The following is a 17,364-nucleotide window of genomic DNA, read 5'->3' on the forward strand; positions in this document are numbered from 1 at the left end:
GGGGAATTCAGGAATTGGGGGATGTGGGGGTGAAGGAGAGGGGTACAAGAAGGGAATTCAGGGATTGGGGGATGCAGGAGGAGGGGGATGTGGGGATGAAGAGATGGGGTACAGGAAGGGAATTCAGGAATGGGGGGGATGCAGGAGGAAGGGGATGAAGGAGAGTGGTACAGGAGGGGAATTCAGTAATGGAGGGGGGCAGGGATGAAGAGGAGGGGGATTCAGGAATGGGGGGATGCAGGAGGAGGGAGATCCATGGAAAGCAGGATCCGTGAAGAGTGGAATGAATGAATCCACGCTGAGCTCCCAGGGCCTGGCACTGCCAAAGGTGCTGCTGGGGGGCACAGGGGGAGAGGGACCCCCAGCTCTGTGCCAGCCTCACGTCCCTCTGCCCTCCAGGGGAGCCACCTCGGTGGTGTTCAGCTGCCAGGAGAAGGGCACAGGAGCTCCCTACGCTGCCAAGATCCTGAAGAAAACGGTGAGAGGGGCTGGGGATGGGAAGGGGGGCATCAAGGAGCTGGGGAGAGGGTGCTGGTGTCTCTCCTCCCTTCCCCATTGGCACCAGGATGGGCATGGGGCTGGCACCGGGCATGGTTCCCACAATCTGGGGGTCCCACATGGACGAAAGTGATTTGGGGTGGGCTCTGGGACAGATATAAAATGTGCTGGGTGTGATGTGGGGAGCCAGAGCCAGGCCTGGCAGTGCAGGTGACACAAGATCTGCGTCACACAGTTCAAAAAAATCAATCGGTTTTTGTCGATTCCCAGATTGACAAGAAGATCGTGAGGACCGAGATCGGGGTCCTGCTGCGCCTCTCGCACCCCAACATCGTGAGTAGGGCCCTGGGGACACAGCTGCCACCTCCCTTTGGCTGCTGGGGGTGGGTTTGCACCCTTAATTCACTCTGGTGCTGCGGGAAGGGCTGGAATGTCCTTATCCTCATCCTGCCTTGGTGTAAAATGAAGGCGTCACCCCATGGAAAACTCTCCCTGCACCCCATGGAAAACCCTCCCTGCCTCACTCACAGCATCCAGGTGATGCCCCTCTCTCTGCCACATGAAATTCCTGCTCCTTTCAGCTCATTTGAGTTCTCAGCTATGATATCCAAAGCCAAGGACCCCCCTGTCCTCCCGCTTCCCACTCCCTGGTTTGAGATTTCCACCTCAATTTCCATCGAGGAGATCAAATGAACCCCACAGAAAATTGCCCGGCTGGAAAATATCCTGCCACAGAGATAAAAGGGAGGCCAGGGCTGCCGGGCTGGGGCTGTGTCCTGCTCACTCAGCACTCCAGGGATAACAGGAGCAGGGTTGGAGCTGATCTAATCCAGCAGAGCCCCTCTGGAATGCCAGGGGCCCCCCAAAAAAGGCTCGTTCCCAACTGCATGGTTCCTGTGGGGAAACTGCAAAAGGAGCTTGGAGAACACCTGAGTTAAGGAAATGAGACAGAAAAAACCACCTGGGAGCTGCTGTGGGGCTGAGGGGTGGGACAGGCCCTGCTGCTGTTGGGATTGTGGTCAGGACATTACTGGGACATTGCTGGGACATCACTGGGACATCATTGGACATTGTCAGGACATCATTGGGACATCACTGGGTCATTGTGTTGCCAGTGTCTGCAGCGTCCCTCAAACTCTGGGCACAGCTGCTCCCAGCCCATCCTCGGAGTTTTGCTCTCTGGAGAAGCCCAAAACCTTCACGCCAAGAGATGAAGCCAAGAGAAGTCCCAAAGATCCCAAAAACAGAGATAAAGGGGCCAGAGCGCTGCAGACAGGTTGTCCCTAAAACTCTCAGCCTGTCTTGGGGTGTTTCAGTGGTTTTGGGACTATTTGGTGCTTCAGCTTCTTCCATGGAGACATTTCCCCCATCCCAGCACATCTGGACAGACACAGGGATGGGAACCACACACCTGGAGCAGCCCAGGTGGATGGGAAGAGGCTTCTCTCAGGAACACCACAGAAAATCCAATTTTCACCCTCCCCTCTCCAGGCAGCTCCTCAGATCACAGAGGAGGATCCAACCCCGAGGTTTCCATGGGGTTCTGCTCATCCCCAAGTTCAAGAGATGTTTGAAGAGGAGCTGCTCTGCCCCATTATTGACAGCCAGCTCGGTGTGGGCCCATTTTGGGGTATTTCAGTGGTTTTTGGTGCTTCAGCTTCTTCCATGGAGACATTCCCCCCATCCCAGCACATGTGGACAGACACAGGGATGGGAATCACACACCTGGAGCAGCCCAGGTGGATGGGAAGAGGCTCCTCTCTGATGTGTTATGAGGAACACCACAGAAAATCCAATTTCCACCCTCCCCTCTCCTTAAAGCACAGAGGAGGATCCATCCTGTTGGAATATTTAAATCCCCGAGGTTTCCACGGGGTTCTGCTCATCCCCAGGTTCAAGAGATGTTTGAAGAGGAGCTGCTCTGCTCCATTATTTGCTGCTATCGTGCAGCACCGACCTTGGCAGAGGCTGATAATAGGATTGTAAACTTTTGAAGTTAATAGGAAAATTATAGAGCTCTGTGTATTATTATAATGCAATAAGCTGCCACATAGTGTCTCTCACCCCGCGGGGGATCAAGGCTTGTCACCCAGCCTGGGAAGGGAATGATTAAAGCCCCATGAAATTCGCAGTGTCACAAAAGTCTTAAGAAGCATGAAATTCTTGGGTTTCCATTAAAAAAAAAAAAAAAAAAAAAAAAAAGGGAAAAAAAAATTGCATTTGGACGTTGCTTTAAGAGAGAATTGTTAATTCCAGATGGGCTGTGGAGGCACAAAGGGAACTGAATCACAAAAAGTCAGGAGGAAAACAAGGGTTTGGTGCCTCTTCTGCTGCAGGACATTTCCAGAGCCTTGATCCCAGAGTGGCTGTGACCCCACAGGGTGTGTCTGGCTCTCCTTCATCCCATCCCAGGTGTGCAGGACCAGGATCCATCCAGGTGTGCAGGATCAGGATCCATCCCATGGGATGCAGCTGGAGTTACACCCCAGGGCTGGATGGAGGCTCTGAGGTGCCCACAGACCTCCAAAATTCCAATGCTCTCTGCCAAACAAGCTCAGAAATGAGAAGACAATCAAGGCTCTGCACATTCCCACATTCAGCTTTAATCCCTGTTAAGTGAGTGGGGCTGCTGCAAAAATATTTTTAAAAATTCAGGTGAAAACAAATCAAGAAAAATCAAACAAACAGAGGAAGGAAATGTTTGCTCTGCATAACCCTTTCCACCCTCCCTGGTGGTCAAAGTCTCCTCCCAGCACAGCATTCCTGCGTTGGCACTGTCACATTTTCTGGAAAAATCCCTTCAGCCAGGATTTCTTTTCTTGGGAAACTCAGAGAAAAATGAAAACAATAATTTTCTGGTTGCTTCTCCTGCATTTTGCTGCTTTGGAATGTGGTTGGAGATTGTTTATCCAACATGGGAATTGTTTTTATTTCATGACAATCACAGCCAGCTGTGTGGGACTCTGGAGAGTCACAGGTTTTTCTTTAGTATCTTGTTAAACTTTCTGTAAGTATCCTTTCTCTGTTCTTTAGTATAGTTTTAGTATAACATATTAATATAGAATATAATACCATAAAATAATAAATTAGCCTTCTAAGAACATGGAGTCAGATTCATAATTTCCTCCCCTTAATGGGGGACCCCAGAAAATACCACACTGCATCCCACATCCCATATCCCACACCCCACATTCCTAAATCCCTCCTGTCACCCTTCCCTTCCCTTCCCTTCTTTCTTTTCTTTCTTTTCTTTTTTATTTTCCCTTACTTTGTTTTTATTTATTGATTTATTCAGTTTTATTTATTTCCTCCATATGGTTATGATTTCTTTTATTATTTCATTTTTAATCCCTTTATTAATTAATTACTTTATTTATTTATAACATTGTGATTGTTTCTTTTATGATCACTTATTTATCCATTTTCCAGTTTTATTCATTTTATTCATTTATTTATTTATTTTCTCCATATGGGTATGATTTCTTTTATTATTTCATTTTTATCCTTTTATTTATTAATTACTTTATTTGTAACATTGTGGTTGTTTCTTTTATGATCTCCTTTTTATCCATTTTCCAGTTTGACTTATTTTTATTTATTTATTAATTTTATTTTATTTATTAACTTATGTATTTCCTCCATATGGGCACGATTTCTTTTATGATTTCATTTTTATCCCTTTATTTATTAATTACTTTATTCTTCTATAACATTGTGATTGTTTCTTTTATGATCTCATTTTTGTCCATTTTCCAGTTTCATTTATTTTATTTATTTATTTATTTATTTCCTCCATAGGGATATTATTTCATTTATGATTTCATTTTTTATCCCTTAATCAATTAATTAATAACATTGTGATTGTTTATTATTTCATTTTCATCCGTTTTCCAGATCAATTTCTTTCATGATTTCATTTTCATCCCTTTATTTATTAATTCCTTCATTTATTTATTTATAACATTGCCATTGTTTCTTTTATTATTTCATTTTTATCCGTTTTCCCAGATCAAGCTGAAGGAGATTTTCGAGACGCCCTCGGAGATCGCGCTGGTGCTGGAGCTGGTGACGGGGGGAGAACTCTTTGACAGGTGAGGATCAGCTCCAGGGGATGGATCTTGGGAGGAGGAGGAGGAGGAGGAGGAGGAGGAGGATGGAGGGGGCTGAAGGCTCCGTGTGCCCACAGGATCGTGGAGAGGGGGTTCTACAGCGAGAGGGACGCGGCGCACGTGGTCAAGCAGATCCTGGAGGCTGTTTCGGTAATGGGGAGGGGCTGCAGCCAAATATCCCTGGGGAGAGGGGCCTGGAGATGACCCCATCCCAAATATCCCTGGGGAGAAATGCCTGGAGATGACCCCATCCCAAATATCCCTGGGGAGAAGGGCCTGGAGATGTCCCCATCCCAAATATCCCTGGGGAGAGGGGCCTGGAGATGTCCCCATCCCAAATATCCCTGGGGAGAGGGGCCTGGAGATGTCCCCATCCCAAATATCCCTGGGGAGAGGGGCCTGGAGATGACCCCATCCCAAATATCCCTGGGGAGAGGGGCCTGGAGATGACCCCATCCCAAATATCCCTGAGGAGAAGGGCCTGGAGATGACCCCATCCCAAATATCCCTGGGGAGAGGGGCCTGGAGATGACCCCATCCCAAATATCCCTGGGGAGAAGGGCCTGGAGATGTCCCCATCCCAAATATCCCTGGGGAGAGGGGCCTGGAGATGACCCCATCCCAAATATCCCTGGGGAGAGGGGCCTGGAGATGACCCCATCCCAAATATCCCTGAGGAGAAGGGCCTGGAGATGACCCCATCCCAAATATCCCTGGGGAGAGGGGCCTGGAGATGACCCCATCCCAAATATCCCTGGGGAGAGGGGCCTGGAGATGACCCCATCCCAAATATCCCTGAGGAGAAATGCCTGGAGATGCCCCCATCCCAAATATCCCTGGGGAGAAGGGCCTGGAGATGACCCCATCCCAAATATCCCTGGGGAGAGGGGCCTGGAGCTGCACTGTCAGCACTGATCCCAAATTTCCCTGAGAAATGCCTGGAGATTCTCCCCATCCCAAATATCCCCAGGGAGAAGTTCCTGGATCTGTCCCCAGCCCAAATATCCCTGAGAAATTCCTGGAGCTGTCCCCATCCCAAATATCCCTGCGGGGAGGCACCTGGAGCTGCACTGATCCCAAATATCCCTGAGGAGAAGCACCCAGAGCTGCAGTGATCCCAAATATCCCAGAGAAATTCCTGGAGATGCCCCCATCCCAAATATCCCTGAGGAGAAGCACCCAAAGCTGCTCCCATCCCAAATATCCCTGAGGAGAAGGGCCTGGGGGTGCCTCCATCCCAAATATCCCTGAGAAATGTCTGCAGCTGCCCCTATCCCAAATATCCCTGAGGAGAAGCACACAGAGCTGCACTGATCCCAAATATCCCTGCGGAGAAGGGCCTGGAGCTGCACTGTTAGCACTGATCCCAAATATCCCTGAGAAATGCCTGGAGATGCCCCCCATCCCAAATATCCCTGGGGAGGGGCACGCAGAACTGCATTGATCCCAAATATCCCTGAGGAGAAGCATCCAGAGCTGCCCCCATCCCAAATATCCCTGAGGAGAAGGGCCTGGAGATGCTCCCATCCCAAAAATCCCTGAAAAGAAGCGCTTGGAGCTGCCCCCATCCCAAATATGCCTGAGGAGAAGCACCCAAAGCTGCTCCCATCCCAAATATCCCTGAGGAGAAGGGCCTGGAGCTGCACTGACCCTGAATATCCCTGAGAAAAAGTGCTTGGAGCTGCCCCCGTCCCAAATATCCCTGAGAAAAAGTGCTTGGAGCTGCCCCCGTCCCAAATATCCCTGAGAAAAAGTGCTTGGAGCTGCCCCCATCCCAAATATCCCTGGGCAGAGGCACCCAGAGCTGCCCCCACCCCAAACACTTCATTTCTCCACTCACCCTTGCCCTTCCAAAGGCACCACTGGGAGAAGATGGATCTGCTCTTAGAGGTGATGGAGAGGAGGAAGGAGGAAGGTCAGGGCTGCTTTGCATCCCACAGTTTCCATGGCAACGGGAGGGTTTAAAAAACGGGAAATCCTGACTGGAAATGGATTTACCACAGTGGTGGCTGTTCCTGAGCTGGCCCCGAGTTTGTGACAGGTCCCCAATTGCTGCTGTCACCTCCCAAATTCTGTCTGAGGCAATTCACTTCCTTTTCACACCCCACTTTTCCTTTTTTTGCAGTATTTGCACGAGAATGGGGTTGTGCACCGGGACCTGAAGCCAGAGAATCTGCTCTATGCTGACCTGTCCCCCGATGCACCCCTCAAAATCGGTGGGTTGGGGACCTGGCCAGGGGTCCTGGCATGAGAGGGGGTCCCAGTGCCCCTCCGTGATGGCACTGCCACTCCCTTGTGTCCCTGCAAGGTGACTTTGGGCTCTCCAAGATCGTGGATGAACAGGACACCATGAAAACCGTGTGTGGGACACCGGGGTACTGCGGTGAGAGGGGAGGGGGACAGGAAAATTGGGGTGGGAGGGAGAGAGGGACATTGTGGGGACGGGAAAATTGGGGTGGGAGGGACATTTTGGGGACAGGAAAATTGGGGTGGGAGAGAGGGACATTGTGGAGACAGGAAAATTGGGGTGGGAAAGAGAGGGACATTGTGGAGACAGGAAAATTGGGCTGGGAGAGAGGGACATTGTGGAGACAGGAAAATTGGGGTGGGAAAGAGAGGGACATTGTGGAGACAGGAAAATTGGGCTGGGAGAGAGGGACATTGTGGAGACAGGAAAATTGGGGTGGGAAAGAGAGGGACATTTAGGGGAGAGGAAAATTGGGGTAGAACAGAGGGAGGGAAAATTGGTGTGGAAGGGAGAGGGAGGGACATTCTGGGAGAGGAAAATTGGGGTGGGAGGGATGAAGGATTATTGTGGGGACAGGAAAATTGGGGTGAGGGAGAGAGGGACATTTAGGGGAAAGGAAAATTGGGGTGGAAGGGATGGAGGGACATTGTGGGGAGAGGAAAATTGGGGTGGGAGAGAGAGAGGGATATTCTGGGGACAGGAAAATTGGGGTGGGAAAGAGGGAGGGACATTTTGAGGAGAGAGGAAGAGGGACATTTTGAGGAGAAGAAAATTGGGGTGGGAGAGAGGGAAGGACATTTTGGAGACAGGAAAATTGGGGTGGGAGGGAGGGAGGGACATCTTGGGAGAGGAAAATTGGGGTGGGAAAGAGGGAGGGAAAATTGGGGTGGAAGGGAGAGGGAGGGACATTCTGGGAGAGGAAAATTGGGGTGGGAGGGAAATTGTGGGGAGAGGGAAATTGGGATGAGAAAGAGGGAGACACATTTTGGGGAGAGAGGGAGAAAGGGACATTGTGGGGAGAGGAAATTGGGGTGGGAGAGAGGAGGGACATTTGGGAGAGAGGAAAATTGGGGTAGGAGAGAGGGAGGGAAAATTGGGGTGGAAGGGAGAGGGAGGGACATTCCGGGGACAGGAAAATTGGGGTGGAAAAGAGAGAGAGATATTTTGGGGAGAGGGGGACATTTTGGGAAGAGGAAAATTGGGGTGGGAGGATGAGAGGGACATGGTGGGGACAGGAAAATTGGGGTGGGAGAGAGGGAGGGACATTTTGGGGACAGGAAAATTGGGCTGGGAGGGATGGAGGGACATTGTGGGGACAGGAAAATTGGGGTGGGAGAGAGAGAGGGATATTCTGGGGACAGGAAAATTGGGGGGGGAGGATGAGAGGGACATTGTGGGAGAGGAAAATTGGGGTGAGAGGGACATTTTGGGGACAGGAAAATTGGGATGGGAGGGAGAGACATTGTGGAAGAGGAAAATCGGGGTGGGAGGAACATTCCAGGGGGTTTTCCCCACCTGAGGCTGGGCACAGCTCAGTGCAGGAATAGCTGGGGCTGTGCCACATTTGGCTGGCACAGAGCCACATTTATCCCCTGTCCTCCACATTTATCCCTTCTTCTCCCCATTTATCCCCTTTCCTCCACATTTATCCCTTCTTCTCCCCATTTATCCCAGTGCCCAGCAGGGTTTTCTCCACTGGGACCCCCTTAAGGATGTGTTTGACCCCCAAATTTTCCTTCCAGCCCCCGAAATCCTGCACGGGTGTCCCTATGGACCAGAGGTGGACATGTGGAGTGTGGGGGTCATCACCTACATCCTGTGAGTGTCACAGCAGGGGGGACTTTGTCCCCTCTGTCCCTGCTGGGGGGTGTTGAATTTGGAGGGTCCCCAGGAGGAAGGAGGAAATTAATTTGACTCTATGTTCTTAGAAGGAATATAATATAATATAATATAATATAATATAATATAATATAATATAATATAATATAATATAATATAATATAATATAATATAATATAATATAATATACACCATAATATATATTTATAATATAATATTGTATATACCATAATATATATTTATATTATATAGACTATAACATATTATTCTATTATATTATAATATTCTAATTTTATTATAATTATAATGTATTAAAATCTTATTAATATATAATTTATAATAATAAAATGTATATAATTAAATTAATATAAGTTTATAATTAAGCTTATAATTAAGATTAAGTTATAAATTATTATAATTTAATCATAACAATATTATAATTAATTATAATATTATAATGATATTATATTATATGATATGATATGATATTATATTATATTATATTATATATATAATATATGTATATAATAATAGTGTATATACTGTTATATACTATTATATTATATACTATTATATACTATTATATTATATTATATACTATTATATACTTTTATATTCTATACTATACTACACTATTATATTATATTATATTATATTATATTATATTATATTATATTATATTATAATAGTGTATATACTGTTATATACTATTATATACTATTATATTATATTATATACTATTATATACTTTTATATACTTTTATATACTATACTATACTATACTACACTATTATATTATATTATATTATATTATATTATATTATATTATATTATATTATATTATATTATATTATATTATATTATATTATATTATATTATATTATATTATATTATATTATATTATATTAATGAATACTACACTAAAACTATGCTAAAGAATAGAGAAAGGACACAGACAGAAATTTTAACAAGAACAATAATGAAAACCTGTGACTTTTTTTCCAGTGTTCTGACACACCTGGCTGTGATTGGTCATTAAGTAAAAGCAATTCACACGAAACCAATCAATAACTAATTGCTAAACAATCTCCAGCCACATTCCGGAGCAGCCAACCACAGGAGAAGCAATCAGACAATTGCTGGTTTCATTTTCTCTGAGGCTTCTCAGCTTCCCAGGAGAGGAAATCCTGGGTTAGGGATTTTCCAGAGGGTGTGACAGTGGCAGGGGGGTGGCAGGGTTTGTCCCACTGTGTCCCATGGCTCTGTCCCCCCAGGCTCTGTGGCTTCGAGCCCTTCTTTGACCCGCGGGGGGATCAGTACATGTACGGCCGCATCCTCACCTGCGACTACGAGTTCGTGTCCCCCTGGTGGGACGAGGTGTCCCCAAACGCCAAGGACTTGGTGAGTGAGGCACTGCTGGGCTTGGGAAACTGTAACATTTTTTATTTTATTTTATTTTATTTTATTTTATTTTATTTTATTTTATTTTATTTTATTTTATTTTATTTTATTTTAATCTTATTTATTTTGTTACTTTATTTTATTTTACATCATTTTACCCCTTCCCTTCCCTTCCCTTCCCTTCCCTTCCCTTCCCTTCCCTTCCCTTCCCTTCCCTTCCCTTCCCTTCCCTTCCCTTCCCTTCCCTTTTCCCCTTTTCTTTTCCCTTACTTTATTTTTATTTCTTAATTTATTCAGTTTTATTTATTTCCTCCACATGTTTATGATTTCTTTTACGATTTCATTTTGATCCCTTTATTTATTCATTTCTGTATTTATTTATAACATTTTGATTTTTTATGTTATGATTTAATTTCTATCCATTTATTAATTTCTTTAATTTTATTTATTTATCTATCACATTTATTTATTTATTTATTTATGGATTTATGTTTATGTATTTATGACAAGTTTTCATTTATTTACTACAAATTTTCATTTATTTATTTATCACTATTTTCATTATTGGTTTCACTTATTTTATGATTTTATTTTTATCTATTTATTGCTTTTGTTTATATCTTTTCATTTATTAGCCACATATTTTTTATTTCTTGCATTTCATTATTTTATTTTCATGTATTTTCTGCATATATTTATCTAATTAAATTTATTTATTTCCCCCACATTTCTATGAATTATTTTTTCATGTGAATTTATTTATTTCTTTACTATTATGCACTCTTGCTTTCTTTAATTTCCTTTATTTATTCCTTATTTTTTATGATTGATTTTATGATTAATTTATTTCATTTATTAGTTTGATTTTTAAATATATTTATTAATTTATAATTGATTTTATGATTAATTTTATTTCTTTCTATTTCTATTTTCTATTTCTTTCCATTTTGCTTCTTATTTGTTTCTTTTTCTTTCTTTCGTTCTTTATTCCTTATTTTTGTTAATGATTTTATGATTAACTTTATTTCATTTTATTTATATTTTCTATTTCTTTCTATTTTATTTCCTTCCTTCCTTCCTTCCTTCCTTCCTTCCTTCCTTCCTTCCTTCCTTCCTTCCTTCTTTTTATTATTGATTTTATTATTAATTTTATTTCTTTCTATTTTATTTCTTATTAATTTTTCTTTATTTCTTCCTTCTTTTTATTATTGATTTTATGATTTATTATGACAAATTTTATGATTTATTACAATTATTTTGATTATTTATTTGATTTTATGAGTTATATGTTCCATATTAATTATAATCTCCCTTCTTTTACCGCGAATTACTACGAAATAACAAAAATCAGCGGTTTTGCTGCTTTCAGGTGAGGAAATTGATTGTTTTGGATCCCCAGAAGAGGCTGACGGTTCACCAGGCCCTGCAGCACCCCTGGGTCACTGGGAAAGCAGCAAAATTCGCTCACATGGACAGCACGCAGAGGAAACTGCAGGAATTCAACGCCAGGAGGAAACTGAAGGTGAGGAGGGGACACCTGAAAGGAAAGTTCATTTTCTGCCTCGAACAATTAATAGATTTCTAAAAGTGGCAGTGGATTAAAAAGTAAAAATGCCACCTCTCCAACAACACTAAACAAACCAACAGCCTATCAAATTCCTCTTCTTCCATAAACGAATGCAAAATTATAAGTTAGTTACAAAAAGGGTGTGGAAAAGTTTGTTACGGAAATGTATATAAACATCAAAAAACTTAGAAAATTTTAAAAAATCAAAGTGACAGACAACTGTCCCCATCCATGGCCTGGCAGGGCAGAATTGTGCCAACACCCACTTGGATCCCAAGGGACAGTTTGGAGCAGTGTCAGGGGATTTTTGGGATGGATTTTAGGGAAGGTTCCTCCCCCAAGGGTGCTGGGCATTGAATTTCCTCAAGCTGAGGCTGCCAGAGCTGCAGGAGTTTGGGGTGGGATTGTTGGGGATGGGATTGTAGGGGTGGGATTTTTGGGACATGGAATTGTGGGGATGTGGGATTTTTGGGATAGGATTGTGGGGAATGGATTTTTGGGATATGGGATTGTGGAGGCAGGATTTTTGGGATGGGATTGTTGGGGTGGGACTTTTGGGATGGGATTGTTGGGGTGGGACTTTTGGGATGGGATGTTGGGGTGGGATTGTTGGGACATGGAATTGTGGGGATGTGGGATTTTTGGGATTGTGGGGGTGGGATTTTTTGGGATGGGATTGTGGGGGCCAGATTGTTGGGGGTGGGATTGTGGGGATGGGATTTTTGGGATAGGATTGTGGGGAATGGATTTTTGGGATATGGGATTGTGGAGGCAGGATTTTTGGGATGGGATTGTTGGGGTGGGATTTTTGGGATGGGATGTTGGGGTGGGATTGTTGGGACATGGAATTGTGGGGATGTGGGATTTTTGGGGTGGGATTGTGGGGATGGGATTGTTGGGGTATGATTGGGATTGTGGGGATGGGATTTTTTGGGATGGGATTGTGGGGGCCGGATTGTTGGTGGTGGGATTGTTGGGGTGGGATTGTTGGGGTGGGATTGTGGGGATGGGATTGTTGGGGTATGATTGGGATTGTGGGGGTGGGATTTTTTGTGATGGCATTGTGGGGGCCAGATTGTTGGGGGTGGGATTGTGGGGATGGGATTTTTGGGATAGGATTGTGGGGAATGGATTTTTGGGATATGGGATTGTGGAGGCAGGATTTTTGGGATGGGATTGTTGGGGTGGGATTTTTGGGATGGGGTGTTGGGGTGGGATTGTTGGGACATGGAATTGTGGGGATGTGGGATTTTTGGGACATGGAATTGTGGGGATGTGGTATTTTTGGGGTGGGATTGTGGGGATGGGATTTTTTTGGGATGGGATTGTGGGGGCCGGATTGTTGGTGATGGGATTTTTGGGATAGGATTGTGGGGAATGGATTTTTGGGATATGGGATTGTTGGGGTGGGATTTTTGGGATGGGATTGTTGGGGTGGGATTTTTGGGATGGGATTGTTGGGGTGGGATTGTGGGGATGGGATTGTTGGGGTATGATTGGGATTGTGGGGGTGGGATTTTTTGTGATGGCATTGTGGGGGCCAGATTGTTGGGGGTGGGATTGTGGGGATGGGATTTTTGGGATATGGGATTGTGGAGGCAGGATTTTTGGGATGGGATTGTTGGGGTGGGATTTTTGGGATGGGGTGTTGGGGTGGGATTGTTGGGACATGGAATTGTGGGGATGTGGGATTTTTGGGACATGGAATTGTGGGGATGTGGTATTTTTGGGGTGGGATTGTGGGGATGGGATTTTTTGGGATGGGATTGTGGGGGCCGGATTGTTGGTGGTGGGATTGTTGGGGTGGGATTGTGGGGATGGGATTTTTGGGATAGGATTGTGGGGAATGGATTTTTGGGATATGGGATTGTTGGGGTGGGATTTTTGGGATGGGATTGTTGGGGTGGGATTGTGGGGATGGGATTGTTGGGGTATGATTGGGATTGTGGGGGTGGGATTTTTTGGGATGGGATTGTGGGGGCCGGATTGTTGGGGGTGGGATTGTGGGGATGGGATTTTTGGGATAGGATTGTGGGGAATGGATTTTTGGGATATGGGATTGTGGGTATGGGACTTTTTGGGGTGGGATTTTTGGGATATGGGATTGTGGGAGAGGGATTGTTGGGGTGGGATTGTGAGGGTGGGATGGTTGAGGTGTGATTGTTGGGGCATCCTGGGCCAGGCCAGGATTTGTGCTGGGTGATCCCCTCGGATCATTCCACAATTCCCTGATTCTCTGCCTCCATCCCAGGCTGCCATGAAGGCCGTGGTGGCCTCCAGCCGCTTGGGCAACCACGGCCACCACGACTGCTCCCGCAGCGGCCGCGGCCAGGGGGGACCCCGGGGCCTGGCCCAGCCCACGGGGAACGGCGGCCCCGGGGCCGGCACAGAGCTCAGAACGTTCCAGAGTGACCACCCGGCCGCGTTCCAGAGTGACCACCCCAATGCGGGCCCGGTGGCCACGTTCCAGAGTGATCATCCCACCAAGGGCCAAGTGGCCACGTTCCAGAGTGACCACCCTGCCACGTTCCAGAGTGACCACCCCAATGGGGCCCCAGTGGCTACATTCCAGAGTGACCACCCTGCGAAGGGCCCGGTGGCCACGTTCCAGAGTGACCACCCCACCAAAGGCCTGGTGGCCATGGTGCAGAGTGACCACCCCACCATGGCGCAGAGTGACCACCCTGCCACATTCCAGAGCGACCACCCCCCCGTGGCCTCCATGGCCACGTTCCAGAGCGACCACCCTGCCAAGGACCTGGTGGCAACGTTTCAGAGTGACCACCCCAATGTGGGCCCGGTGGCCACGTTCCAGAGTGACCATCCCACCACATTCCAGAGTGACCACCCCACTGAGGGCCTGGTGGCCACGTTGCAGAGTGACCATCCCACCACATTCCAGAGTGACCACCCCACTGAGGGCCTGGTGGCCACATTCCAGAGCAACCACTCCACCATGGGCCCAATGTCCGTGTTCCAGAGTGACCAACCCACCGTGGGCCCGGTGGCCACGTTCCAGTGACAATCCCGCCACATTCCAGAGTGACCACCCCCCCCAAAGGCCTGGTGGCCACGTTCCAGAGTGACCACCCTGATGTGGGCCCAGTGGCTGTGCCAGGGCCTGCCTGTGACAGTTAATGGCCCTGCAGGTGACACCACCGAGCCTTGGCCACTGCTCTGGGCCATCCTCGTGTCCTGTCCTGCCAGCCCCCTCGCTGTCCCTGTGTCTGTCCCCACCACCTGAGGGGACACTGCAGTGACTTTTCTTCCCACTCTGCAGCAGTGGTTTGGGAAGATGCCAAAAATTGAGGCACAACCAGGATTCCTCCCACCTTTCCCTGCAAAGGCAGCGAGTTGTCTTTAAGGGGTTCCTGTAAATAATCCTGAAAATTGGTTTTTTTTATTTTTCTGCTGTAGCTGTGACACATCCAGTGCTGTCACCAGCCCAGCTGTGGGGCTGCTGCTGTGTTAGGAGGGGTTTTAGGAGCTCCAAATATTCAGTCCTCTCTGGAGAACAGCCCGTGCCAGTGCTCCCCTTGTCATTCCCCAGCCCTGGGTTGTGTTTTTTGGGTGTGTTCCCCACCTTCAGCCTTGCTGTGGATCCCTGCTGGTGGTGGTGGGGTCTGGGAATGCTGGTCCAGCCTCCCCTTGGTGTTCTAGGTCAGAATTGACACCATTTTAACACAGGAATTTGAATATTGTGAGATTTTGCCACATAACTGCTGTTCCCTGAGGGAGGCCGCTGCATTTATACTTTTTAATTTTTATTTTTTAATGAAAACAGCAGACAAACTTCTTGAAAATTAATTTTTTTTAAAGGCAGGATAAAGAATAACCAAACCATTTACAAATTTTGATACAGAGCAAGTCAGCAAAAGCCATATTCCATGTGGGAATTGCAGGTTGAGCCCCAAGGCAGCAACCATCACGTGCACCCCCACATTTTGGGCTTAAAATGCTGTGTTCAGGGTAAAAATCCCACCAAATTTATACAGGAGGTTCACTCCCCCAGGATGGGGGTGCAGAATTGAGCAGCTGGGGTGGGGAGGGCAAAAAAACCCCCAAAATTGGATGTTTTGCCAAAGGTGGTGCAGCAGTGATGGACCTGAGGGTGACAGAGCAGGGGGAGGAAAATTGGATTTGGGGTTTTTTTTTCAGCACAAACAGAAATCAAAATAGCTCGGAGTGAGGATCCATCCTGGAGCTCAGGGGGGTTTGGGGAGCCAAAGACAGCAGAGAAATGGGGTGTTCAAGAGGGGTTTTGGCCAGAGCTGCACTTTTTGAACTTGAGCTGCTCTTTTGTGGGGAGCAGCTGCCCAGAGAGGTGTCCCAGGATGAAATGAAGCCTCTGATCCCGTGGGACTCTGCAGCACAGGGAATTTCCCCCCTTTTTTTTTTTTGCATTTTTGGCATTTTTCCCTCTCCTTTTCCTAACCCTGAGGGCTGAGCCTTGCAAGGTGCTCAGCTCCAGCTCTGTGTTGTGTCTCTGTGGGACCTGAACTCTGCCTTGGTGTCCCCCAAGCCAGGTTTTAAAGGACTATTTTCTATCCTTTGACATGAAATGCTGATTAATGACCAGGCTGGCACCCCCAGAGCCTGCAGAGCAGGGAGAGGCTGAGAAACAGCTGCAGAATTCCCAATAAAATGGGAATTACATTGACAAATCAATTACGCAGAATATCTCCAGCAGTGGGATGAAGAAGGGAACTGCAAACCAAACCAGAACTGGAGTTTATTTATTATTATTGTTATTCCACAGGTATTTAAAGATGGGGGAAATGCACTCCTGGTGGGGAGGTGAATTTTGGTCTGTTTGCAGAGTGTGTTTGAGTGAGTGCTGCAGTGTGGTGGTGACCAAGTAGAGACAGTGAATAAAGCATCCAACCTCTGAGTGTGGGCTCTGTGTTTGCTGTTTTCCTTAAAAATCCAAAGATTTGGGGTGGAATGGGTTGGTGTTCTAAGCAGATAAGGAATTGAGTTTTTTAGGAAGTCGTAGTTCAACCAGTTTGTGAAAAGTGGATATGATATGGCTCTACACAGATATTTTTTATATGTATTTTGTTGCATTGATTAGCAGTGCTGTATTAACATTTTAATAGTGGGGTAAATGTAGTTTTGTAGTTAAAAGGTAATTTTTGTAGTTAAAATAGGAACTGTGTATGTGGGGTATTTTTTAAAGGAATGAGGTACTTGCACAGGACACCTCAATCTTTCAGAGAAAAAGAATTTATTGCCCCATTATCAGAAAAAATTAACTTATTCCTGCCTTGCTCAGCCATGAAGACACCTCAGGATTCAGAGGAAGAAGTTGACACTGACCAGACAGAATCCTGTGTTTGAATGGAATTTATGCATCATGTATGAGATATATGAATATGCAACATATTGTTTTTAAGGGTTAATCCTCTGTTAACTGTGTCTTTTTTCAGGCTTATTTTACCCAGAAAGAGCTACCCAGACATCCATAACTCTTTCTTCTTATTGTCTCATATTGTCCTAATCCAAATTGTCCAAATTATTATTACTCTAATTATATTGCTATTTTTATAACCATTTCATTATGATTAAACTTTTAAAATTTTCAAAACAACTGATTGGCTGCTATCTGCTGTGAGTACCTCATTCCTTTCTTAAAAAAAATCCCACATACATAGTTTCTATTTTAACATTATGTTATAACCTAAAACTATATTTAACACACT

At 45.7% G+C, this 17,364-nt stretch overlaps 1 protein-coding gene across 1 annotated transcript; it reads left to right on the forward strand.

The window, feature by feature from the left end:
• The first annotated feature begins 279 nt into the window (after window positions 1-279).
• LOC131568781 (calcium/calmodulin-dependent protein kinase type IV-like) lies at window positions 280-14,684 on the forward strand. Its single transcript, XM_058820855.1, has 10 exons — window positions 280-478; window positions 769-831; window positions 4,507-4,589; window positions 4,685-4,757; window positions 6,733-6,823; window positions 6,916-6,990; window positions 8,598-8,673; window positions 9,969-10,095; window positions 11,465-11,617; window positions 13,914-14,684. The coding sequence occupies exons 1-10, from the start codon at window positions 284-286 to the stop codon at window positions 14,682-14,684; spliced, it is 1,707 nt and encodes a 568-aa protein (XP_058676838.1). The 5' UTR covers window positions 280-283.
• The last annotated feature ends 2,680 nt before the right edge of the window (window positions 14,685-17,364 follow it).

This window comes from Ammospiza caudacuta, chromosome 28 (genome assembly GCF_027887145.1).
Source record: "Ammospiza caudacuta isolate bAmmCau1 chromosome 28, bAmmCau1.pri, whole genome shotgun sequence".
Lineage (NCBI taxonomy): Eukaryota > Metazoa > Chordata > Aves > Passeriformes > Passerellidae > Ammospiza > Ammospiza caudacuta.

What these genes read in the sequence shown, in the direction of transcription:
- LOC131568781 (XM_058820855.1), top strand. Translation starts at nt 284, where the DNA reads ATGAATGAATCCACGCTGAGCTCCCAGGGCCTGGCACTGCCAAAGGTG. An exon ending in GGGGTCATCACCTACATCCT is followed by an intron (nt 8,674 to 9,968) that starts GTGAGTGTCACA and finishes CTGTCCCCCCAG; the next exon opens with GCTCTGTGGCTTCGAGCCCT. An exon ending in CCCCAAACGCCAAGGACTTG is followed by an intron (nt 10,096 to 11,464) that starts GTGAGTGAGGCA and finishes TGCTGCTTTCAG; the next exon opens with GTGAGGAAATTGATTGTTTT.